At 58.0% G+C, this 25,692-nt stretch overlaps 1 protein-coding gene across 4 annotated transcripts in view; it reads left to right on the top strand.

Annotated features, from left to right (window-relative positions):
• The window catches only part of Aatk (apoptosis associated tyrosine kinase), a 36,069-nt gene that overhangs the window by 940 nt on the left and 9,437 nt on the right, over window positions 1–25,692 (top strand). For 3 of the 4 annotated variants that reach the window (XM_055592040.1, XM_055592039.1, XM_055592041.1), the window contains exons 2-3: window positions 21,691–21,824; window positions 24,204–24,351. In XM_055592040.1, the coding sequence (XP_055448015.1) occupies window positions 21,691–21,824; window positions 24,204–24,351 (282 nt within the window). Of the gene's footprint in view, window positions 1–21,690; window positions 21,825–24,203; window positions 24,352–25,692 lie in introns of those variants that run through there. The other variant, XM_055592042.1, reaches the window with a different exon arrangement.

Here is a 25,692-nt window from a genome sequence, read left to right as displayed (position 1 = left end):
CCCTCCTGGAGCGGGGCCAGAGTGTGTGGTGATGCTCCGAGTCTCCTGGGCAGGGCAGGGTCTGAAGGCATTTGCCCCCAGGGCAGGAGCCGTCTACCTGCCCTGAGGGCTTGGAGGTCACCATTTTACCATCTAACCAAAGGAGGTGAGGCAGACCTAAACCCAGGCCAGGAGGGGAGGCGGCCTGGAGGAGCAGCCTCAGGCCTGGACCACTTTAGGGACAGTGGGGGAGGGGTTGCAGGAGGATGTCCCCATGGCAGGCCTTACCCAGCCCTTGGTCCTTCCAGCGGGAGGCCACAGCTATGGACAGGTGGGCCCGGAGCTCTTGGAGCAGGGATGGCTGACCGCAGTGGGTGGAACCTTGCACCCTCCCGCCTGCCTCTCCTGCGGTCTCTGCCGGGCCCAGGCCTGCCCTGGCGGCTTAGCACCCCTTGCTCTTCCAGGGTACCCGGAACAGAAGCACCCTCCCGCCACCGAGGGGAAGCAGCAGGCTGTAGCTCCTGTGCTCTGTGCAGCAGATCAGTGTAATTACAGTGCGCTGGTTTAAGGACCTGAGGGCGAAGTGTAGGCCAGAGGAGGTCTCCAGAGAACTGTGTGCCTGCGGACACCTCGCCCACTGCCCTGAGGGTCCACCCTCGGCTTGGACAGTGGCGAGGAGGGAGGGGACTCTCCTGAGGTTACACACCAGCCCCTCGGTGCTTCAGGGGAAATGTAGGCTCCACTGTTCTCCCACTAACTCTATGCTCAAAGCCCACTCTCCTCTGGCAGAGGCTCCGTGTCTGTCTTTGCTCCTCTGAGCCTCTGCTTCCCCATCTGTAAAGTGGGGTGGTGATCCTATGGCCAGGTCTGGGCTGCAGCAGGTGCCTGGTGAGCTGTTTGTAGGGTGAGGAGGTGTGGACACAGCTGGTCTGCCTGTGGCCTGCACTCAGGGAGGCTGAATGGCTTTTCTCCGTGCTCAGAGCAGGAAGAGATGGTCTGAGCTTGTCCGTGTTGGAGGTTCGCGTGGTTGTAGGTGTGTTTGCTACCCGGGTCCCCCCTGGCAGTCCCCAGGACAAGCTCTTGCACCAGCGGCCAGGCCTCCAAGCAGTGCGGGCTTGGTGGATGAACTTGAGGTAGAGCTGCACGCCTCTGCATTGCAACCACGGTGGACAGGACAGGGTGCCGGGCTGAACGTGATCGTGGGTGTCCTGTGCTGGCCGCACAGGTACCCAGGAGGCCCCCGGGGAGTCTGACTCTGCCGTGTTCCCTGGCACCCAGGGTGGAGATGGTCACGACGGGTTTCTTGGCAGACTTGGCTCAGTGGCCTCTTCGCTGTGTGGCCTCAGGCCATTATTTCAGCTCCTCTGAGGTCACTCTGCAGGTAGGCAGAACATAGAAGCCAAGAAATAAGGGTGATGGGTGTCTTCATAGAGGGCAAGAGCAGCTTGGAGGAACCGGAGCCTACGACCCTGAGAGTGGTCGGCACCTGGCACTGATGCAGGGGGCTGAGCCTGTTTCTCACCCTCCTCCCCAGTGTGCCAGGTGTAGGTAAGGCAGCTAGGATGGGCGAGGCCTGGTGCTGTCCCTGGTGCCAGCGGCAGTGGCGTGGGGGACTCCAAGGAGCTGTCTGCAAGGGTTTCCCTTGCAGGAACCTGCACTCCCAGGATGCCTTGAGGCTGCGCTGCATGCTGGGACTAGCACTGGCCCCCTCTGCTATTTGCTCACTTGCTGACGTCTGACCCTCTCTGGTCCTTAGTTTTCTTATCTGTAAGGTAGCTGTGAGGAGGTGTGGAGAAGTGAGCATGGTGGAGAGCCGGCAAGGTGGGGCTGGTCAAGGTGGCCTCTGCTGGGTCTGGCCTGAGGCAGGTGGGTCATGGAGCTGGCAGCCATACTGGCAGCATGCAGGAGCTCGGGGAAGGCTCTGGAGTTCACCCTCCTCAGCCCGCACCCTCGTCCCTGCCCGCTCCCTCACCGCATGCTGGGCTCCTACGGTGGAACCTGCTACACCTTGCGGAATGGTTGGTCTCTTGGTGTCCACATGTGGCAGGGAGCAGGGCTGGCACTCCTGGCACTATGGTGGCCATGGCAGAAAAAGTTCAATCTGAGTGGCATGTGGATGGGTGTGCTTGGGGCTTGTGCCAAAGGGGGAACTGGAGGTGGGCCAGAGAGTCCTCAGGAGTTCTTAGTCACTGAAATATGGGAAGTTGTGGCCGAGAGTGACAACCTGATTATCAGCGGCCTGGCTGAGGGCACCCACTCACCAGGCCTGCGAGGCAGCTGGACCTAGGGCACAGGTCTCGCCTCTGGCCTGTTACCCTGCCGTGGGCCCGGTGACAGGAGCCCTAAAGGCTGGATTTAAGGCTGACTTCAACTCGGTGAATCGTTAAAGCCTGTAGGTTCGTGGGTAAGCAGGCCGAGAGGTGACTGTGCAAAGGCCCCGTGTGGCCTAGCTGGCAGAGGCTACATACAGGCTGCTCCTCTGGGAGCTAGCCCAGGGAAAGCACCAGAGGACCAGGGAAGCCACAGAAGCCTGGGGTAGGGGCAGGAGTGTGCACACACGTGTCCGGGCACCTCCCTGGGCTCTCACGTGGATGTGAACACCCTTCTCCTGGGACACCTGCTCGCTAGGGGGCATCACCGTCTCCATGTCCACCAGAGCCTTAGGGTGGGGTCTTGTTTAGAAAGAGGCCCTACAAAGGTGATTGTAAAGATGAGATCATGCTGAGGCAGAGTGAGCCTAAACCCGGTGGCGAATATCCTGCTAAGAGGACACAGACACGGGAGGACGTGGGGGCGGGGCGTGCGGGCGAGAGGAAGCAGGGAGTGGAGTGAAGGAGCGGCAGTGGGGGACTGCCTAGACCCCAAGCTGGAAGAGCCAGCAAGATCCCTCCCAGGCCTCACTAACCCACTGCCTGACGTGTGCAGGGCCAGGAAGGAACCATTCCCACAGGAGCCACCAGTTTGGGGGTCTTCACCCAGGCACCCCCAGAGCAAAGATGCAGGGTCCCCTCAGGCCTGGGGATCAGGCAGGAGCTAGCAAATCTGCAGCTTGCTGAGTGTCAGGCCCTCCTCCTTGGACTGTGACCACCTGCCCCTCACCCATGGCTCTTGGGACAGGAGCTAGGGTCACCTGGAGGGGAGCCTGGTGCACACTGATATCAGGGACCCTTTCTTAGTGTGGAAAGGACAACGACCCTGCTGTCTTGTTCCCAGGTAGGATGGAGCCATGTCCAGGGGGAGAGAGCCCTGTGCCACCCCCGACCCTTGTGATAATCTGGGACTCTGATTTCGGGCCCCTGCAGGCTGGGCCCTGTCTGCCTGTCCCTGAGGATCCGCTGGCAGTGGGGCCATGGCTGTGGCCTTCCCCACCCCTAGCTCAGGAAGCCAGCTGAGGAAATGAGGGCAGCGGCGAAGCCAGAGCCTGTTCCCAGGCTGACGGTCTGGGTGGATGGTTGCCTAAGGACTGTCACAGGAGGCAGTCACGTGACTGCTGACTTCCCTAGGGCCAGGGCTAGGGTCAGGGGGCTGGATTGAGGGTGGGGTGGGGTTGGGAGTTCTCCAGAAGGCCACTGTGGGTGGAGCATAGCCAGAGCCAGTGTGTGGGGATTCTGGAAGGACAGAATCAGAATTCTGGGAGGACCCTGCCAGCCCAGGGTGGCCTGGGGACAGTTCATCGACAAGGACCCTATCAGAACACACAGCAGTCCCTAGAGTGGGCAGGGCCTCTGTGGTAGGTGGCTGCGCAGCCAGGGTCAGCTGTGACAGGTGAAACAGGCACCTCCCACAGTGGGGGTGGCCATACCTTCCCTGTTGCTGTACCACCACGCCCAGGTTTGCACGAGTCACCACCTTCGTGCCAAGGGACAGAGTTCAGCACCGCTTACACACCAAGGTTCCTGGGATGGTCCCTCCCGTCACTGACTTACAGACTTGGGCACGTGGACTCAGGTAGCCCTGAGCAGCTGGCCTTGAGCTTCCTGTAGGGACCCCCTGCCTGTCTTGGGGGGATGGGGAGCCGGGATCCCAGGCCGGGCTCTGAGGGAGGCCACCCTGGGCTCTGAGATGGGCTTTGAGGCCCGTGGAGCAGTCGTGCTCCCTGTGTCGCCCTTTGGAAGGCTGACCTAGGGCCCTTGGCTTCTCCACTTCCTGTGGGGCTTGCGAGGGAGCGTAGGGACGGCGTGTGCCAGTCCGGTAGCCGTAACTTCCAACGCCGCCGCCAGCTGGGCCCGTGGCGCCGGCCTTACTCTGAGAGCGTTAGGGTACAGGGTAAGAGGGGTGCAGTATTTCTGGTCAGCAGACGGATTTTTTGTTTTCTGGAGGCATAGAGCTGCTTGTGGGGTGCCTGTGTGTGGTTTCCTTGAGTCCCCCAACTACTTTCAACTATTTTAAACACTTGCTTCGGTGCTCATGAGGCTCTGCCATTTCACTCCAGGGAACACGCCCATGTGACTACACCCCAGGCCCTGGCAGCCCCCCTGTCCCTGTCCCGAAGAGCCACCTTATGCTGCCCAGGCCTCCGCAGGCCACAGTGTGTCAGCCACACCCCAGGAACAGAACGTGGAGGCATCCGCTCTGGGGCCGAACACTGCCCAGCTTTTGAACTCCTGTTGGCACCTGTCTCTTCCTCCCTCCTCCTCCTCCCTCCCTCCCTCCCTCCCTCTCACTAGCAGGCTCTACCTACAACTGCCAGCCCCTCCCTTCCCTTCCCCAGACTGAATTTGCATACTCTCCCTTCATCCCTGAAAGCAGAGAATTCATGGCTTTTGGTGTTTTTGGCCTTGTGATGCCTTTGCTTAGTCCATTTTGGTACATTTTGTCTCGTTAATAATCACCTCACTCCAATTAGCCAAGAGTCTCGTTTCCTCTCACACCCTGCCTTCCCTGTCTCCATCCCATGAAATTGTAGTCCTGTGGCGTCATAGTCCCGTGACATCACCGTTGTGCGGCTTCTTCTGACCCCACCCAGGGTGTCGTCCCAGGAGCGCAGTGGCCTGTCCTGCCCATCCCTGGCCACTGTGAGCTGCCTGGCTACCCGAGCCCCTACTCGGGTTCCACAAAACCCTTTTCTTGGTTGCTTTGGGGACCCATCTGTAGCTTTGGTCTGTGCTCTCCGGCTGTGCACGGTGACAGCTGTCGGCCTGTCTGCTTGCTTGCATTCTTGTTCTGTCTGGGATGGCAGTGCAGGGTGAGGCAGGTGGACAGCTCTGCCCATCCTGGAGGCCACAGCGGGAGCTTTTGCTCTGGGCACCGGCACACTCACCCTCTTTTCTCCAGTGAGCCCTGCTGACCACTCAGCTTCCGGGGCACCACGGTACAGGCCATTGTTTACCCTGTGGCTGCCTGGAATCCTTTTGGCATTCAGTAGTCACTGCGAGAGGCGCTTCCTGGCTCGTGAGGGTGGATGACAGGAAGGAATGACCTGACCGCCACTGCCCCCAGGCCTGCCCTGCCCACGCAGGCTGACTCCTGCCCAGCCCATAGGCACAGAGCCGCCCCATTCTCTACCCAGAGCTTCTGGTTACCGAGGGTGGCACTGTGGCAGCTGCTCGGGAGCGGAACTGCCATGTCCATCTCTGCTTTATTTTCCCGTACACATCCTGTCTAAACACAACCAAAGTCAGTGTGTTGGGCGTGCTTTGTCGGTCCAGCTGGAGATCTGTGGTTTGCTGCTTGGCCAGCCGCCGCTCAGCTCTGTCTCACGTGTGAGAGTTGGGGGTTCCAAGCTGATCAGAAAATCAGACCAAGGGATATGTGTCAGGAGGTGACGCAGGTCCTTGTGGAAGGGACAGTGTGTGCGCAGCAGGGGGCAGCGTGGGGATGGAGCTGGGAGGACAAGCTGTGACCTTGTCCCTCCCATCAAGCCACCTGAGCTGTCTGTCCCTCGGGGCTTTCTCACATGGGAGGCAGGGATCGCTGAATAACCGCTTCGTGCTTGGACCAGCCTGGGAGGGCTGAGAAGCTGGAGAAAAGGGTGAGGGGGCGGGGCCCAGAGGCCAGACTTGGCTCCAGCCAAGTGTCAGGAGTGATATCACCTTGAGCTTAAGCGTGAGCTGTGGAACTTCCTCTGTCTCCAGGCCTCTTGGTGGATTTGAGTCCAAGGTGACCTCTGGAGGGTCCTGCAGCAGGAGGATGCTAGGAGGCCCTGCTGGGGGGAGGGGGTCCCCGCAACTCACAGTCCCTGGATTCAGCGCAAATGTAGAGGGGTGATGCTGACCCTGGTGTGTGCCTCGTGGGACCTGAGGGTGAGAACCCACGTGTGGGCACTCAGGCGAGCCCTGGGGGTGCATGTTCACGCGAGCACGTGTGCACAGGTGGAGCACAGGTGAGCGTCGTGTGTGTGCCAGTGAGTGTGAAGGGCGTGCATGTATGTATTTGGGGGAGATGGACACGCGTGCAGCTGCTGGCACGAGTGTTTCTCTAGAAGTGCACGCATCTGTATGCATTCGAGTGAGTGTGAGAGTGTGACCCTCGCCAACCCCTCTGGTCCTTCTCCTGGGACCTTCCCAGAACCCCTCCACCCTCTCTGCCCCTAACTGCTCTCCTAGGCTTCGGGTATACATGATCGCTTTATTTCCATGCTCACACAAGGACAGAAAGGGTGCCAGCCCTAATCTCACCAGCAACCCGCCCCTCCTGGAGCCCATGCAGGGTCTGGAAGCAACGAGCCACGCGGGCGTTCATGTAGACTTTTTCTTGCACCTACCTGCCAAGCAGCTGGCCCTCTAGCCCTGGCAGGCTGGGCTGCTTCCTTCAGCCCCTCGGCATCAGGCAGGCAGTGGGAGGCAAGCTTGGAGACCCTGGTGGGCAGCAGGCCCGTGGGCAGGTGGGCTCTGAGGACACCTTGAACCTCTTTGCACCTCAGGCAGAGTGGCTGCAGCGACTTTGTTGCCTCGGCACAGTGTTCCGCCCTCTGGGGAGGAGAGCCCGCCTGTAACTCGGGCTCCCCACCCAGGTCCTTGCACGATGCCCAGCACTCCACGTGGCAGCCGGAACCTGCCGTGCACACTGGGGCTGGGGAGGCGCTGCGTGGCAGTGCTAAGTCTTTAGCATTTGAGGACACGGTCCTCCCTCACAGTGCCTTCAAGTGCCATCTTACCTCCTGGGGGACTGTTACACCCTGCTACACCTGCCTTGGTTTCCCCTCTACTGGTGATCAGGGCAGAAGGAGCACCTAAGAAGGGCCCGTGAGGCCGTGAAAACTCTCTGTGCACCTCTGCTCTGGGCCTGAGGTTTCACCTCTGCTGGGCAGGATTCAAATCCTGGGAGGTCAAGAGAGGTCTGGCCACCAGGAACCAAACAGCTAGCTCTGTAAAAGGGGCCTAGGCTCAGGCTGCTGAGCTGGCTTCCGTGTCCCTACCTGAGGAACAACATGGCCCAGCTGGGACAAGACTTGTCTCCCGTCTCTGCCTAGGACCCCCTGGACTCCATTATAGCTCTGGCAGGAGCCAGGACGGGGCTTCTGGTACAGATGCTGGGCGGCCCTGATCCTGGGCACCTGGTTACCTGGCACAGGCCTCCAGGCTCAGTGTGTGCCTGTTTCGGCTGAGCGGCTTCCTTCCAGTTTGGGTTTCCTTTGCATCACAGTGTCGGGGGTCCTCAGCAGCCCGGAGCCCCCGAGTCTCACCTCCAGGATGGAGCCTGGCTGCCTTGGCAGTGTCTGTCCTTGGCACTGGCACAGCCCCTGGGACCCAGGGCCAAGGCTGACTTCCACAGCTCCAGGGAGGGAGCCCCCAGAAGCCCATCTGTCCAAGTGTGATCTTTGTTCCAAGGCTGTTTGGGTGGCGTCTGTGAGCAGACGGTGAAGAGCGAAGCTTGGGGTGGGGCCTCCTGGGGCAAGGCAGCAGGCAGGTCTGGGAAGGAGCACAGACCCAGTGGGGACACTGGGGGTAGGGCAGAGTTGTCCATAGGAGCTCCAGCCTAGGCGGACACCTGGGTGCTGAACCTCCATGTTCGGAGAGCACCCACAGCAGTGAGGACGAGGAAGCGAGTTGCTGCCTGAGCAAGCAGGTCCTTGCGGGCAGCAGGCCACAGCTTCTGACGGTTCTAGAACATTCTCACCATCCTAAAAAAGCCCTGGTGGCACTGGCCCTGCTTGCTACCCATCCACGGTGGCTCTGAGGGCTGGCTGGCCCTCATGCTGCGGAAGCACCGACTTGTCCTGCCGCCTCCTTAGGGGTGTGACTGTCCTGGGGGTGTGGCTGTCCTCCTGGGGGTGTGGCTGTCCTCCTGGGGGTGTGGCTTTCCTCCTGGGGGTGTGACTGTCCTCCTGGGGGTGTGGCTGTCCTCCTGGGGTGTGTGGCTCTCCTCCTGGGGGGTGTGGCTCTCCTCCTGGGGGGTGTGGCTGTCCTCCTGAGGGTGTGAATGTCCTCACAGGGCAGCCAGCTTTCAGAGGCTGCCGGCAGACAGCATCCCTTCATTCTCCGCAGGACTGGGGAAACTGAGGCCTGGGACGCCTGGGAATGACGTCTCACCCATTCCCTTATCTTCCCTTCCTTGCTGTTGCTCCTGTGAGTTTTCGTGGGTGCTTGAATACATGTGTGGGTGAGTATGTGAGAATGCGTGTGTTTCTCAGTGTGTGAGAGCGAGTAAGTGGGCGTGGCTGTACGTGAGTGTACAAGTGTGTCCTGATTTGTGTGCACAGGCTGGTGAACGCATAAGTGCATGCAGACGCGAGTGTGTGCACGGTTAAGGGTGGCTGCGTGTGGCGTGAGTACATTTATATGAGCCTTATATGGGCATGGATGGAAGTGGGGATCCGAGTGTGCACAGGTGTGCCCAAGTGTGAGCTAATGAGTGTGAAAGAATGTACTGCATGAGTATTCTCAGTGTGTGCTGGCGTGTATCTGTGGACTCACAAGTGTGTGTACACACACGGCATATATGAATAGTGTGTGTGTGTGTGTGTGTGTGTGTGTGTGTGTGTGGGCACAAATGTGTATGCTTGCTCACAACCTGGCCTGCAGAGGCACCTCCCCCGGCTGGGCATCCTGGAGGCCGCTTGTCTGGCAGAGCCCTAGGGTGGGCCTGGGCAGGGGCAGGAGGCTGTGGACCCCGAGGAGGAGTGTGGGGGCCAGCCTGGCTGGGCAGAGGGATGGTCAGCTGGGGCCCCTGCATGGCGCAGTGTATTGGGGTGCAGTGTGGGGGAAGGGCAGAGCAGCGGGGCGCAGTGTGGCGGGGGGGGGGGCAGAGCAGTGGGGTGCAGTGTGGCGGGGGGAGGGCAGAGCAGTGGGGCGCAGTGTGGCGGGGGAAGGGCAGAGCAGTGGGGTGCAGTGTGGCGGGGGGGGAGGGCAGAGCGGCTCTGAGACCTAAGGCAGGGGTTTGAGTGTTGCTGGGCTTGCAGGCACACACCGTGAGGAGTGAGGCCCTGTGAGTGAGTGTCCTCTGTAGGCGGCCTGGGTTGCTCCCTCTGCTCTCCTTTCTCAGCGTGCTCGCTTCGTGTCCCGCCCACCCGTCTTCCCTTTGCTGAGGTGCAGGTGATCCAGAGCTCAGGGCGCCTCCTGTCTCTGCCTTTCCTCTTCTGGGATTACAGGCATCTTTTTTTATTTAAAAAAAAAAAAATCAAGCATACTTAAAAAAACCAATCAGATCCAATTTTTGATTCTGTGATTTGTTTGTTAGTTTGTTTCTGAGACAGGGTTTCTCTGTGTAGCCCTGGCTGTCCTGGACTCACTTTGTAGACCAGGCTGGCCTTGAACTCACAGAGATTCCCCTACCTCTGCCTCCCGAGTGCTGGGATTAAGGCGTGCGCCCCCACACCCGCTTGCTTCTGTGATTTTTAATTATTTAACATTTACCATTTTTGTTGAGGAAGGTGCTGAGGTGGGGTTCGGTGGTACAGAACTTGGTGAGCACACGTGAGCCCCTGGGTCATGCTCAGGGCTGCCCAACACCCTGTACTCTGCCTCCAATATTCCGTTTTCTGTGACTGACCCCTGTGCCGGGCCGGACAGTCCGGGCGCAGGGGGCACCTGCAGCCATTGTGGCACCGAGCGCAGACGTCTCTGCCTCAGGCCTGATTGTGGCTGCTCCCCGTTTGATCCTCTTGACCTGCAGCCTGTGTCGTGTGACAAGGCGAGCTCCCGTCTTATACCCTTTCCTTCCATTTTAAAGGGTGTGGACTCGTGTGACCGCTGCCTCTGCAGTCCTGGGGCCCCAAGGTGTGGGATGTTCTGACCTCAGTCCTCCTGTCCACTACAGGCCGCAGCAGCTCTCCGGGGTGAGCATGCAGGCCTCACCCCCGAGCCCTGAGGGTGACCGTGTGGACACCCTCTTTCCGGGTGCTGGCTGTGGGACCTCTCAGCTCCAGCTCCCATGAGCTGCCTTGCTTATCCACGCTGGCTTTGGGCCACTTAAAGAAATACTCTAGGGAGTGGACCAGGCCGAGCTCATGTTGGGGTCCTCATTACAGAGGCTGCACGGGCAAAGAGGGGAAGCCCTGCGCCTTAGATGAGGGTGTCATGTTACCTGAGGGTGGTCCATGCTCCTGAAGCGGACTCGGAGGTCACTGGAGGAGAATTTGAGTCACTGGAAGGGAACCTTGTGTCACTGGAGGGGAGTCTGGTACTTGAGAGTCTTGCCTCACTGGAAGGGAGATTCTGTTACCAGAGAACAGCCTGACATATAGGAAGACAATGTGGCTCACGTCACTGGAGGGGTGGAGCCGGCATTTGCTACTTTGTGGGTTCTAGTCTTTTCCATCCTTCTCCACCCTTTTCACCCCCAAACACCAGATAGGAGAGAGAAAAAGGGTAGAGGGGAAAGGGAGTGTTATTATCGTTATAAACTTCCTGTTGATTAGCGTGTCGAGTTCCTTGGGGCAAGTTTGATATTTAACTACTTCTTCCTCTTCCTCTTGTTTCTTCTTTGCACACAGCTACTTAACAAACTGCAACCAACAGCATCCAACCACCAAGCAGCAACCCTGCCTATTAGGTCCCTAGTATTAAAACTCCCTAGAATTCCAAATGTCACACACTCCCAGAAACTACCTGCAGCTGGCAAAACCACACCTCTGCTAGCGCACGAGGCAAATCATAGGCAGCAGCTGCGCAGCAGCCCCACCTCACACACCTGAGTCTAAAACAGAAACATTCCTCCAATATTGCTGTTTTTTAAAGAAACCAAAATTCCAAGATTCTCCCTGCAGCAGGGAGCTTTGCATTGCTGGAGGAGGGGTCTGTGTTACTGGAGGGAAGCCCTGCATCACTACAGATGAAAGGCCATTACTGTGGGGAGTCCGTGTCGCTGCAGAAGGCAGACTCTGTTACTGGAGAGGAATCTTAAGACACGGGAAGTGGCACTTCGCCTCCTGTGGGTTGGGCTCTTGTATCACTGGAGGGACTGCCCCCTGTCACTGGGTAGGTAACAGATGCCAGCAGCCGCTTCTGCAGGACTCCAGAGCTCTGAGCTGTCCTTCCTTCTCCCGTGGTCCTCTACACCTGCCCTCGCACGAGGGTGGCCTGAGGCAGGGCAGGCGTGCGTTGACTTCCCAGACTGGCTGCTGCTCACAAGCTGCTGTAACATGGGAGAGAGTGACTCAGACTGTGCCCAGGCTTCAGATTTCACACTGTACCTGAAGCACAAGGGCATGGCCTGTGAGCCTGAAGGTCACGGCTCCAGTCAAGACTTGCCTTTCCCCAGAGGCTACCTCACCAGCCTCCTCATCCTCTGTCCGGCTGACACAGTCTGATGTGCAGGTGGCCTTCAGTAGGCCTCGGCCAAGGAGTGGACTCGGATCCTCCACAGAAAGTTTTCTGATGCAAGGGGCAGCTGTGGTGGCCCTGGTCCTGGGAAGAAATCGGGCAGAGCTGGAGCAGGCGAGGCACCCCGAAGGGTTCCAGAGTATATGTGGTACTTGTGGGCCGGTGGCCGAGTCCTTCGGTGTGTCCTCTGCATTCTGTAAACATCGTGGGGCTGCCTATGCAAACGGGGTGAAGGGGGTCATGGCAGGCAGTACAGGCTGTGGAGGGGTATCTGGGTCCTCCATTCTCAGCAGCTGGTCCACGCACATCTGGCTAATCCTTCATGGGGTGCCAAGGAGACACAGGTCACAGAAGGCCCTGGAGGAGGCCACTCCACGCACAGCCCCTTGTTCTTCTTGGGGCTTGGGGTTCAGGCCCCTCCCCTGGCTGCCTGGGGCTGCACTGAAGAGGGGTTGGGGAGAGGTGACCTTTGCAGAGCTGGCCCAGGGGAACCAGCATAAGCCTGGTAAGGCGAAGGGCTTTCAGCCTGGAGCCTGGGGTGTGGACCAGGCCAGGTGACATTAGAGGATGGCGTGTCTCTATTATTTACCCAGAGCAGTGCGGTGGGCAGACCTGGTAGGTACATGGGGCCCTCACTTCAGGACAGGGAGGCCGAGCTTCAGGCCTCAGGGTGGGCCCCAGCACCAACCTCGGTCGCTCCTGCCCCCTCCAGCCTGGCAGGGCTTTCTGGCTAGTGGCCCCAGGAAGGATCACATTTGCTGGACTTGGCTCAACCGGTAGAGGGCAGGTGGGCACCCATCGTCCCTCTGACCGGGAAACTCTCCATCACCTATGATAGATGTGGAGACCCCAGCAGCCAAACTAAAATGTCTTAGGGGGACACTTTTTTGTACACTTTCGTACACATTTCTTCAGGGGGACCCTGGAATGGATAGAGGGAGAGAGCCACAGTGACCAAGGGCCCTGAGACAACAGGAGGCCCTTGAGGGCAAGGTTTTGTCCAGGTAAAGTGTGCCCTAAAACCCCTTTCATGGAGCCATGAATGGTGGTACCACTGGGCTGGCTGAGCAACCCCTGACCTGTGGTCCCCAGAGGGGGCCTGTCAGAGAAGGGAGCCGGCTCCTGCTCTGCAGGGTGTCTGGTTTTCCCTACTATTCTGAAGGCAGTGTCTGGGAACAGGTGTCCAGGTCCAGGCTGTCAGGTAACAAGGCCCTGGAATGGGATGCCTGGAGGCATCAGGCATGACGAACAGCCGAACAGCCGTATCCACACAGGCGGTCTGGTACCATGTGTCAGGATGCCGGAGCAGGCTGCACCCCATGCTCATCCTCGACCTTTGCCCTCTGCCACCTCTCTGGTCTGCCCATGCATTAGATGCTAGGGTCGTACCCAGCCTGAGGTGGCCGGCTGGTTCCTCCACACCCCTTTTGAACACATTCAACCATTACTGTAAATCGCCCGGGCATCGCCACCTGGTGGCAGGAGAGGGTTGGTCATCTGGTGTGACCTAAATTGGGAATGTGCAGGGAAGAGCCCCCAGATATTCTGGACTTTGGGCTGGTCAAAAAGTGTAGATGTGTGTTTGGACAGGTTGGGGCAGGACCACGTTGGGTAGAGCTGCATAGAGGTTCCTGGAAAGACAGGACCAAATCAAAGCCATGCTCACTGTTGGGGGCTCCAAGGGTACTGTGGGGACCCCCCCCCGGCCCTTCGCACCTGGCCTTGGCCCTGCCCCCCTTCCTCTTCCACCTCAGCTGGTCCCATTTTTCACACAGCAGGGCAGTGCTAAGCGCATGAGCGCAGGTTGAGTGTGAGGGCTTGAGGGGTGAGTCTGGCCCGGCTAATATGCACGTGACCCGAAAGGCCAGCCGTTCCAACCAGAACCTTCCAGGCAGCAGCAGAGAGTGTCTGCCCAGCATTCAAAAAGAAGGGAGCGGTGGGAGAGGCCCGTATCACCCTCACATCAGCACTGGCTGCCGGCCAGCCCTACCCATCATGCTGTGGCATGGCCTGGAGCCACAGTCCAATCAGGCCCCTGTGGCTCTGCCCTGCTGGCAAGGCCCGCCCGCCTGTTTACTGGTACCTTTCCCCCCTCCCCCATGTGGCCTGTCCTGTGTAGCCACAGGCAAAGGGGGTCTCAGGCAAGTGCTATCTCTGGTTTCCTCAGTGGCTTTTCTGCCCTGAGATGGAAACCAGCTAGAAGGGCTACCGTGTTTGATGTCACTGGCTCTCCTGACAACTAGGGTCAGAAGGTTTAGGTCATGTCCACAGGTTGACACCCCTGGAGGCTGTGGGAAGATCTGAAAAGTGTCTTTGGCCGGGAATGGTGACACAGCGGCCGGCCTGAGGGGTGCAAGTGGGCAGCTGTGGGTCGCTCTGCAGGTGCACTCCCGCCAAGCCTGGAAACCCGAGACACAAAGCGAGTCCTTACCTCACGCGGTTCGGTTCCCTGAAGGAGCTGGGAGGGCGACACAAATACCGAAAGAGAGCTGAGTGGTGGTGCACGCCTTTGATCTCAGCACTTGGGAGGCAGAGGAAAGCAGGTCTCTGTGAGTTCAAGGCCAGCCTGGTCTACAAAGAGAGTCCAGGACAGCCGAGGGTGCACAGAGAAGCCCTGTCTCAGAAAAACAAACAAAACCAAACAAGAAAAAGGAGCAGGCGAGGAGTGAACTCATGTCCTGAGGGCTGATACAAGCAGACTGCAGGGGACCGCCCAGCTTCCACTCTACAGGCCGCCTCAGCAGTGTGAGAGAGACATAAACATGGCCGCTCTGCGGCTCTGAGTGCTGGTGTGTTGGGTGTAAGTACATAGACTGGTGGACAGAAATCTCGACTGAAGTGTTTTGGGGCCCCCACCCCCATAGTAAGCTCCCACCCCTGTGTGGATGTGGCTTTGTGAAGCCCGGTTCCTCCCACCTGCTTGCACACTGGAACCCTCCCCCGCCAGCCAAGTCCTGGGATGGAGCAGGGGTGGGGTGCCTGTGCCGTGGGCCTCTCCCAGCAATGACTCCCGTGGGCTTGTGTAGGAGGCCCTGGCGACCTCAGCAGGGCCAAGGCCTCACTGTGGCCAGTGTCTAAGCACTCCCTGAGACGGTGGGGAAACAGCAAAGCCATGCACGGTTTTTGTCTTATTCAATGTGAAGTGTCAGGACGGGTGATGGGCTTGATGCTAGGGTGGGCAGGCCGGTCCTGTCGGTGTGCCCTGGGCGTGGTCTCCTGTCTGCTCTGTGAGCCCTGTGGACAGAGGTGGGCCTCCTGCCGTGCGGGCTGCCCACTGCGGAAGCTCATGCTTTGTAAGCCAGCCTGACACTGATGCTTCCCACCGAAACTCGGCCCCGCTGCCATCAGCGTCTGGAGCCTCCGCTCGCAGAGTCAGCTGGCTCCTGGGGCTCCGTGTGTTCCCTTGTCTGAGCCGCAACATCTGCCTCTTGCCTCTACCCTTCCCTGCAGCTCCTCAGCCCCAGGCCGGGGCCCATGGCTTTCCGGCTCCCCATCTTCACCACGTCTGTGGCTCCTGGGAAGCCCTTGTGAGATGCTGGGCCTGACTCTTTCAGTGCTGGTGTCCGGGGACAGTAGGGGGCCAGCCCAGCCCCGAATCACACCCAAGGTGGTGCACTGTCCCTCTGATCCACCTGGCTTTTCCTTTTTTTTTCTTTCATTTGTTTGGTTGGTTGGTTTTCTTTTTATTTTATTGACACAGCATTTCTCTGTGTAGCCCTGGGTGTCCTGGAATTCACTCTGTAGACCAGGCTGACTGTGAACTCAGAGATCCACCTGCCTCTGCCTCTTGAAGTGCTGGGATTGAAGGACTTTGCTGCCACCATGGGCCGGCTGCTTTTCCTTTGCTTACTCAATCAGTTCGCACGGTTTGTGTGGTTCCTAGGAACTGGTGGTGCTCAGATGTGACTTTTGTTTCTTAGTGGCTGCTTTCCCCAAGCAGGATTCAACTCTGAACGAGGTTGTCACAGAATGGGTGTCTGATGGCCTCTGTGCCCTCTGATGAGGGGTAGTGAGACTCCTTCCCACTGGAGGTCATAGGAACAGAGCTGAGGAAGGAGTGGAGGCCTGGCCCAGGGGCCTGCCGTGCTGACTGGGGCATTCTGGGAGCGCTGGGGACGGTTAGCTGCCTTAGTGTTAGCTGCGTCTCTTTTTCAGAGACAGGTGTAGCCTGGCTGTCCTGGAACTCACTCTGTAGACCAGGCTGGCTTCGGACTCAGAGATCCACCTGCCCCTGCCCCCAAGTGCTGGGGTCAAGGGGCGAGCCGCCACTGCCCGGTGAATTCTTTCTTTACACTGAGGTGTTGGGATTTTTGTTGTTGTTTGGTTTACATATAGGAGTGTTTTGCCCACGTGTGTGTCTGTGTACCACCCCTGTAGCTGGTACTCGAAGAGGTCAGCAGAAGGCATCAGGTTCCTTGGAACCAGAGTTCCAGATGGCTGTGAGCTGCCATGTGGATAGTGGAATGGAACCCAAGAAGAGCAGCCGGTGTCTACCCACAGAGCCGGCTCTCTAGCCCCAGCTCTAAACTGTGACTTAGGGGTAATGACTGGTAGAGACAGAAGCAGGGGAGAGACGGGGACTGTGAGCTCGTGTTTGTGGAGCATGTCTACACGTGTTCGCATGCCTGGTGGTCCTGCGTGTGCCGCCTCACCGGGCCCGGCCTCTGTATTTGGGGAGACCTTTTATGACCTTCAGAAACCGGGGCATACATGTAGATGTGAGAGGTTAGGGCAGCCCTGGCTGTGTGGCCTGGCCAGGGCATTGGCTGGCTCCTCATCGTGCCCATCAAGGACTTGGGCACTGAGTGACGGGCAGGCTGCTGGGTCTCCACAACCACCACAGCCAGCAGAGTGACCGTCGCCGCAGACAGGGTATAGTTCGGTTCAGGACGATTAAGTGTCTGGTGTTGGCTCAAACTTCTGGGGTCTGACCCAAGCGGGCTATTTCAGGCATATTTAAGCACAGCACAATTTGGTGAAAAATTTCCTGGTGATGATTAACTTATGCCGTGTACAGGATATAGCTAAAGACACGACTTCATTGAAACTCTTGGTACACTACACAAAGAACAGAACCTCGTGAATAAGGGTCTGGGGGAGGATCCGTGTGGTCTCAGCCGCACAAATACCACAAAATACCCAGGCTGTTAACCACATCTGTTCCCAGTCTTCTGGATGGGTAACCAGTCATGCAGCCATTTCTGGGAAGGAACAGCCTGTGTGTCTAACATTCCTCGCGCCCCTAGTGTGTATCTGTACACCCGTGGCTCCCCTACCCCCCTCCCTTTTCCTTCTTAAAGCTAGGCAAGGTGTGGAGGTGCACTCCTGAAGTCCCAGCACTCGGGAGGCAGAGGCAGGTGGATCTCTGTGAGTTCGAGGCCAGCCTGACCTACAGTGAGTTCAGGACAGCCAGGGCTACACACAGAGAAATCCTGTCTCACTCCCTCTAAACAACAACAATAAAAACTAAGGCTGTGATAGAGGTCAAGGTCGAATGTCTTGCCTGCTTGGCTAGTCTAACCAACTCAGGCAATCATAACAGAGTTATAAGAAGAGCTAACAGAGGACCCGCAGAATGGGAAAGCCACCTTCACCATGAAGGCTATCCAAAGGTTTGCTTATCTTTGTATCCGGATCGGATCGTTAGATCATCAATAGCATGAGAGAAATCTGACACATCAAAGCAACACATTCTAGGAAGTTGTTGCTTGCACAACAGATATAGGTGCTCTATTTTGTAAAGCTCTGGGTCCCCATTCTCTCTTCTCTTGGCTGATTTTTGCTGTAACATTAGCAGGTTTACTAATCATACAGGCCACATTTGAAACCTCTCCAGTCGTCACTCTTGGGACTTGTAATAAAAAAGCATAAAAACAATCCTTAGCATGGCAAAACAACACTATACTGTCTCTCTTACAGGCGTGCCTTTCACCCCCCTGACAAAAGGCATTTGGGTTCTGCATTGACAAGCTGAGAGTTAACGCGCAGTCAGAAAGTGTAACAACATCTTTTCCAGGTCGCTAGTGTTGTGTCCTTGTCACCCTAAGTCACTGGCTTGTTCTTCCTCTTGGGACGTCCCTTCTCCATGGGGCTGTGGGCTGTCTGCAGACGCTTCGCCTGTCTGGTGGTGTCCGGGGTGCCGTCCTGGTCGGGTGTATCAGTGGTGGGAGCCATCTGAGACTGCATTCGTTTTCTGGAAAGACACAAGCGTAACCTCACCCTGATGTTAAAGGAACCCCAGGCCCTTGCCATTGATTGGTTTCTATATCTTTCCATCGACATATGCTTCAGGGAGAATGCTTTGGGCAGCAGAGGAAGCATCCTCTAACGTGAACATTGTAAAGTTAGCATGGCTAGACGCAGTAGAGCATGTGGGCGTATACACACCTTTTTATGTTATGTTTTCTGTTGGAGTATTTCATGGTGTCGTTTCACAACAGCTTGACCCTGTGGATTGTAAGGGATTTCAGTAATGTAATTAACATTCCTTAAATTGCAAAATGCTTGAAATTGTGTATCATATAAGCAGGACTGTTATCAGCTCTTAGTGGTACTAGGAGTCCTAGAAAGGAAATGTATAAAGAGTTATCTGACAAAGTCAAGTTCCAAGATGGCACAGTGATGTTTTCCTTGAGCTCCTGGGACCCCTTGGCACTCCTGGGCAGTGCTCAACAGCTGACTAGTCAGGAGAGGCACTGTGTGGGACCATAGTGCACTCAGTGCTCACATCTCTACCCAGCTGAGGGCAGGGAAGGCCCCACTACCAACTGTGCACCAGAACCTGGGAATGCTGGGTAAATTTTGCCTCCGATAGAGGATAGGCTCTTGTGAGCCTCCTCTAATTTCCCTCCCTCCCTCCCTCCCTTCCTTCCTTCCTTCCTTCCTTCCTTCCTTCCTTCCTTCCTTCCTTCCTTCCTTATTTATTTACTATGTGAACAGTGCTCTATCTGCACGTACACCTGCATGCCAGAAGAGGGCACCAGATCTCATTATGGTTGTGAGCCACCCTGTGGGTACTGGGAATTGAACTCAGGACCTTTGGAAGAGCAGCCAGCGCTCTTAACCTCTGAGCCATCTCTCCAGTCCCAAGGCTGCATTCTTGAGGACCCCACACGTTTCCATCCTTCTGTTACACTCTCTGCACATTACATGCTCTGCAATACTCTGTGTCTCTCAAGCTAGGCTGGTCCCCTTCTCAGGGCACCCCTACCCTTCTCATGCTAACGTGGAGTCATTCACGTTGAGCCTCAGTCTTCCTCAGCGAACCCATTTTGGTTGAGGATGTGTAAACCAGGGCTCCAGAGCTGCCCATCATGACTCTGATTCCTCCCCAGTCCACCCAACTAACTGCCACCCCAATTTAAATAAACAGTGGAGTTTGGCTTTGAGGACCTGTTCTACCTCTCCTCCTCTCATCACCTGAGCGGGCAGGACAGTGACTCCAAGTGAGCCGGTGGCTGAGGGCTCTGAGTTCGAGTTTACCAAGACCTGCCAACACCTGTCTGGCAGAGAACTTATTATTCTTTTTTAGAATCCTCCTGAGAGGGTCCAAGTCATACACTACTGTGGCCAGCTTGCAGAATAACGGGCGGAGGTCCGTCCCCCTTTCATGGGTTCTTTTCACATTGGGGCCTGTGTGTTTCTGATTTTCAGCACTGGTGGTTCCCTGTTCGGGAAACATGCAGTAACCACTGGATGAAGTTGCAGCGCTTCTGCTCTGATCATTTTGCTCCTCTGGATCTTAACAAACATTCAATAACTGTACAAAATGCTTTGTCTCAGAGGACAGAGACAAGCCTGTACAGTCCACTCGCTCACCATCCTGGGTCCCTGGGGGAGAGTCCTGACTCTGCTTTTATTTAAAGAAAACTTTCTTGCCCTCTCTGAGGTTGAGCCGAACATTGGGATCCAGCTGGAAGGCTGTGCACGCCTTCCTTTGAAGGAACAACACTATGTGCTACCTTCCCGGTCCCCCTAGTGCTGGTCTGTGAGCGCAAGGACCTCGGTGCCCCACACCCAGGCCAGCACCTCACAACCCTCTGTGGCCAGGGCCTGCTGAGAGTCAGGAGGGACCCACAGAAAGGCCAGTGGCCTTTGTGGGAGTTCAGGGCTGCGGTGGCCCTTTCCCGTGGCTTCTGCCCATCACATGGCCAGGCCGCCCAGGGCATAAGCAAGGAATGGACTGAGGTAGCCGGTGCCATCCCCGGCCTCAGGGTCATCAGGTGGGCCCGTGAATGTGGGTGGCAGTGGGTGTGGGACGTGCTGATCCGAAGCAGCACAGAGGGCGAGAGGAGGGATGTTTCACCATGGCAACGGCACATTCCTCGGGGGCTCACTGCCTCCTGGAGGTGTGGGAGGAAGGATGCTCCCTGTGTCCAGTCTACCGTGGGTTCCGCTCTTACACCCCCGTGGCTCTCAGGTGTGAGCACGTGGTACCACTTGCGAGGTGTGTGGTCATTTCACATGTGTGCTCGCAGGAGCACACGTGTGCCAGGCACACACATGCCGCTGAAGGGCCCTGGCTCAGGGCGGGGACAGGGTGTGGCTGACTCTGGTGGACTTTCAGCTTTTGGCTGTTTACCCTGCCATGGCGTCACCACATCCTGCTTGGCTGACTGGCCCTGCTTCCTTGTTCCTTAGCCCGGCCTGTCCGCCGCTTGGCTCCCATGGACCCGCTCCTCTCCAGTGGGAGGTGGGAGGCACTCACAAGTGCCCAAGTAGGAATTCCAACCTGTGTTTGCATTCCTCTTGGTCTTTAGGCTCACTCCTCCTCCAGGCAGCCCTCCCAGATGCTTTGTTAGCTGGAAGCCCTGGGGCCTCATCCTTGCTGAGTCTGGGAACTCCTGAGTATGCCCTGCCTCAGTGACTAATGGTGCAGAGACTCAGCGCTCGGAGGAGCTGGGGTGCTCTGGACTACCAGGGGTTTGATGAGGACGCATGGACAGAGAAGACCTGTGAGGACATAGGGTGACTCAGGAAGAACCCCATGAGCCAGTTGGCTTCCACCGCAAACCAGAACTGGCTTCCGTCTGCTGTCTGTAGAGGGCCCCAGTTCGGAGGCTCAGCGTGAGCGGTTGGGGTGTGCTCTGCTGTCCTGAGCACCTTGGTCCCCACCTGAGATGTGGGACCCCATTTGGATTGGGGGCTAAGAAAGGGGAGCGGTTCCTGCTGTCCCAGATCAGAAGCAGCCCCAGGGGCCTCGGGGGTGGGGGACAAGACGAGGGCACTCTGCTACCCAGCAGAAGGAATCAGGGCAACTCAGTGCCAGCAGGGTCCCTGCACCTTGCAGAATCAGCCCACTGATGCCCCTGTCCTGCCAGGGCCCTCGGTCACCTTCCAGCTCCACAGTGAGCCAAGTGCTGTGAGTGGAGCTGGAGACATGCCTATCGTCTTTTCTTTCTTTTTTCTTTTAAGATTTATTTATTATGTATACAGTGTTCTGCCTGTATGCACACCTGCAGGCCAGCAGAGGGCACCAGACCTCATTGTAGATGGTTGTGAGCCACCATGTGGATGCTGGGAATTGAACTCAGGACCTCTGGAAGAGCAGACAGTACTCTTAACCCCTGAGCCATCTCTCCAGCCCGCATTATTTTTCTTTTCTTAAATAAAAAAAAAATTTGTGTGTAGATGTTTTTGCCTGAATATATGTCTGTGAACCATGTGTGTGCCTGGCAGCAGTGGAATCTAGAGAGGGCATTGGAATGGGAATTAGGGTGGTTGTGAGCCACTGGGAGGGTGCTGGAAATTGAACCCAAGTCCTCTAGAAGAGCAGCCAGTGCTCTGAACTGCTCAGCCATTTCTCCAGCCTTGATAGTGCTTCTTTCTACGGCCTAAGACCCTGACCTCACAGAGAGATGTCCATGAGCCTTGGAATCGGGAGCTGAGCCCACACTGGCCACCTTGCTTTCCTCACTCTGTTGGCTAGAGGCCGTGTCCGGTGCAGGATCAGAGCAAGGGGCCGTGTGCCGAGGCCGAGATGAGACATCTGTGCTCTCCTTCCTTGCAGATGGTGCTCCACTCAATGAGCTGTCCTGGTCATCCTCCCTCGCAGTGGTAGCTGTGTCCTTCTCGGGGCTCTTCACCGCTGTCGTCCTCATGCTGGCCTGTCTGTGCTGTAAGAAGGGCAGCATTGGGTTCAAGGTGAGGGCTTTGCCCTGGATCCCAAGGGCCTGTTGTGTCCACTAACCACCCAGCAACCCTCTGTCATGGAGCTGCCATGATGGTTGGTTTTTCTGGAGCCTCCTGGGAACCAACCGAACCCCTTGTCTGGTATTCTGCAGCCCCTCATCTGGGGGCTCCTGGGACCTCTTCCTCCGCCTCTCAACTAGGGACTCCCTTTGTGGACATGGCCTCACGCTATCCTGTTCTAGCACCAGGTCAGGCCTGCCCATGTCCGGAGAAACCGCAATGAGCTCAGGGAGCCTTTCGAGGCTCTTGAGAGAATTCTGACTCAGTGATGAGGCTGCGCCTGCAGAGTCTCACCGATCAGTGGGAAAGTGAAACCACACAGACACACCCCTTTGGCACTGCTGGCATCATTTGGGGGGGCCCCTAGCTAGGGCACCTTTTGCTCAGAGGACAGCCATCAGGACCCGGAAACAAGGGCACCTGTTCGCGGCCGCAGCAGCCACCATGGTGGGGAGTGTCCACCGAGGCCACAGGGAATCTCCCTAGGAGGCCAGCCTTCACAGCTGAGGCCTCCACTCTAGTGACAGAAACCCAGGGGTGTCCTTGCGTCTTCCCACTTTCCATCTTTCCTGTCACTCCATGGTCCATGGCTCTAAGCAGGAAGGCAGGGCAGAAAGCACAGAGCTGACCCCCCCCCCCCCGCCCGGGAGGCGCTGCCAGGGCTGCGGGGGTGCAGCCTTGCTTGTCAGCACATTAAGGCCTGGCCAGAGCCCTCCTCATTCCCGCACCCACGTTGGGTGCTGGGCTGGGCAGGAGGTGGGGTTTCTACACTGCAGAGGCCAGGGTCTGGGGAGGGCTGGGGGCCTGTCCGTCTGTCCTGTATCTCGGGGTGCCTCCTGCTGAGGAACCTGCACCAATTGCTGTTACCCTTTTGTGGAGTCCCAGAACCTGCTGGCCCAGGTCCTAGCCAAACAGGGGAGTTGAGTGCCTGGGGGTAGCATGGTGGCCCCCAGAGGTGGCAGGACTTCACCGCCCCAGGGCCCCCATGCCAGGGGCAGGCTCCTGACAACAGGCACACCACAGGCTGGGCAGTGAAGGAGAGTCGCTTTCCTGGAGCTGGGCAGAGCATGGGGGTTGTGGAGGTGGGGTGGGAACCAGGGAGCAGCTTAGGCGGCCATTGTGTAGCCAGCCCCTCCTGGGCACCGAGAACAAGGCCCCACACAGGGCTCACAGCAGCCCCTCCCACCCATGCCCTCCTCACCTCCTTGGGAACATGGTGCCCGGAACATTCCAGCAGCAGCGTGCCTTGAGCGGAGGGTCACTGCCTCCTGCCTCCAGTGGCTCCCTGCTGGAGCTGCCCTGGGCAGGGGCGGACAGTCCCGATGCTTACTCTGTGCTACCTCATCGCCCGCTGTGCCGGGGGAACGTGGCTGGCTCCCCGGCCAGGGAAGGTAATGGCTGAAGCCAGAGCTGACGTGAAGGGAGAAGTGGGCATGGCAGGCCCAGGTGTGTGGGCCTGGAGGGATTCTAAGGTGGGCTCTGGGCTCAGGAGAGGGAGAGGTGCCACAGGTGCTCAGAGGGCAGACCTGGGCTGGTCACCAGGAGCACAGGGCCACCCTCTTTACAGAAAGATAAACAACCTAGAAAGAGAAGAGGTCCCCAGGGCACATTTAGCTGTGTGTCCGCAGGAGTGTGGCCTGGGCGGGTGCCAGTCCTCCATCCTCAGGTCCCCACCGAGGCAGGAATGGGGTGGGACAGAGTGGCCAGAGATTTGCCCCGTGCTGAGGACAAACTGGCCGTGTTTTCACTCTGTCCTTGCTTCGGTCTGTGTGTCTTGTTTGCGGTTCTAGACAAATGCTCTTCCGCTAACCCTGTCCCTGTTTGTGGCAGCGGCCCTTCCCAGACTAACCCTGCTTGGAATATAATCTAGATGCAGTGGAGTGGGGGTGGGGATGGTCTCTCCCAGGGAGACACTCTTCCAAGTGTGGGTGGAGAGCAAGTCCTGGGTTCCTTGCTCCCTGTCCAGCTAGGGATGGGACAGCTAGTTACTTTTCCCAGGGATGAGTAATGGAGCCCCGCTTGGAAATGCGCCCCAAGCCCACGACAGGGTTGTTGAAGGGCTACTCAGCCTCTGACCCTTGAACCCTTTGTCTATCCCTTTCCCCAAGTAGGACTCAGCCTGGGTTGCCATCTCTACCTGAGGCTGAGGCCTTTGGCTCTGCCTGGGATAGTGTCCCTGAGGCGTCGGGGCCTATGAACAGGTGCGCCAAGGCCATCCAGCAGGGGTACAAGCTCTAGCCCTGCCTAGTCCAGCAGTGCTCAGAGGAAATGGGCCTTTCAGAGCCTGCCCTGGCTCCCCTGGTCACCCGCCTGTGATGGCCCAACCCGCAGGAGTTTGAGAATGCTGAAGGCGATGAGTACGTGGCTGACCTCTCGGAGCAGGGCTCCCCAGCTGCAGCTGCTCAGAACGGCCCCGATGTGTACGTCCTGCCCCTCACCGAGGTCTCCTTGCCCATGGCCAAGCAGCCGGGCCGCTCAGGTAAGGGCCTGTCTTCCTCCCTGTGCCTGGGGTCAGCAGGCTGCGGAGGACTGAGAACTGGGTTCTGAAAGTGGGCACAGCGTGGGAAGGGGTCACTGGGCATGTGCAGTGAGAGGCCGGGTCTCCTTGGCTGCATCTCAGTCTGGGCTGTGTTGGGAGGTGCGTGGACGCCCTTCTGGACCCGGGGGCCAGCTCCTTGCAGGCTTGAGAATGGTGGCCTTGTGCCTGCCATTTCTTCATCCAAGGGGCTGCTACATGGAGGGGCAGCCGCTGGGGCAGGTGGCCCAGCACTCTGGTTCTAGGATTATTTGCCCTTTTCTGCTCTTTCCAGGAGGCTTAACCCCAGACTCCTGTTCCCCTGAGCCCACCCCTGTAGGAATGTGGCCTCACTGTCCTGGCCAAACAGGGCCTGCCCATACAGCAAAGGAGTCTGAGCATCAGCAGGGCTGATCCCACCTTGGGGCCGGTGTAAGCGCAGCTCTCCCTGGCTCCCTTGCCCTCTGCCTGCCCCTCCCAGAGCCTCTCCTCCTAGAGTAGCCCCTCCTTTCTCCAGGCTCTAGACGTGACAGGGAAATGCCCTGTCAAGGTGGTGCCTCAGACTATGGCCACCTCTACAGTGATCAGCCCTCAGGCCTTTACAGCCTGAGCGTTTGGGCCAAGGGCTGTCCCTTGTTCTTCTGATGGCTCCAGGGACACTGAGGCGGGTGTCAAGCTGAGAGTGCGGCTGGCCCCAGTGCCTCATGACTATGGCCGAAAGCAGGCTTCTCTCCAGGCCCCAACCCCGGGCTAGCTCTGGCAGGCTCGCAGCACAATACTTTCCCCAGGGCCCCGCCTGCATCAGAGGCCAGGGTGCTCAGAACCTGTCTGAGCCAGCAGACATGCGGCTCTCCAGCCACCCGCCTGGCCACCCTGCATGTGTGCTCTCATGGCCCATGGGGGAGAGTGCCAGCCAGGCAGGACCCAGGCATGAAGGGCCATGTCAGGAGCACATTTACCCACCGGCTCAAAGGCCGGCAGCCACCCCTACCACCTCATTCAAGGCAGGCAGAGAAAGGGCAGAGGCGTGTTCTCCACTGCTCAGCTCTGTTGCTTTTGGGGGACATTTTTTTCAAGTGAGGATGGGCCAGCCCACCTGAGCCTCTGCCCCTGCCCCTAACTCCTAACACAGAAGCATTCTCCTGCCCCGGTGCTTGTTCTGGATTCCACTGTCAGGACTCTGAACCTGCTCTGGGATGACTGAGCCCAGGGTTGAAGACAGACAGTCAGACTGGGGTTCAGGGCGTAAGTCCTAGGACACAGGGTCCAGTGAGACTCTTCCATGAATTGGGCACGAAGCCGACA

Source organism: Psammomys obesus, unplaced genomic scaffold (assembly GCF_907164565.1).
Source record: "Psammomys obesus unplaced genomic scaffold, mPsaObe1.curated_primary_1811, whole genome shotgun sequence".
Taxonomy (NCBI): domain Eukaryota; kingdom Metazoa; phylum Chordata; class Mammalia; order Rodentia; family Muridae; genus Psammomys; species Psammomys obesus.
This window is presented reverse-complemented; position numbering and strand designations above follow the sequence as displayed.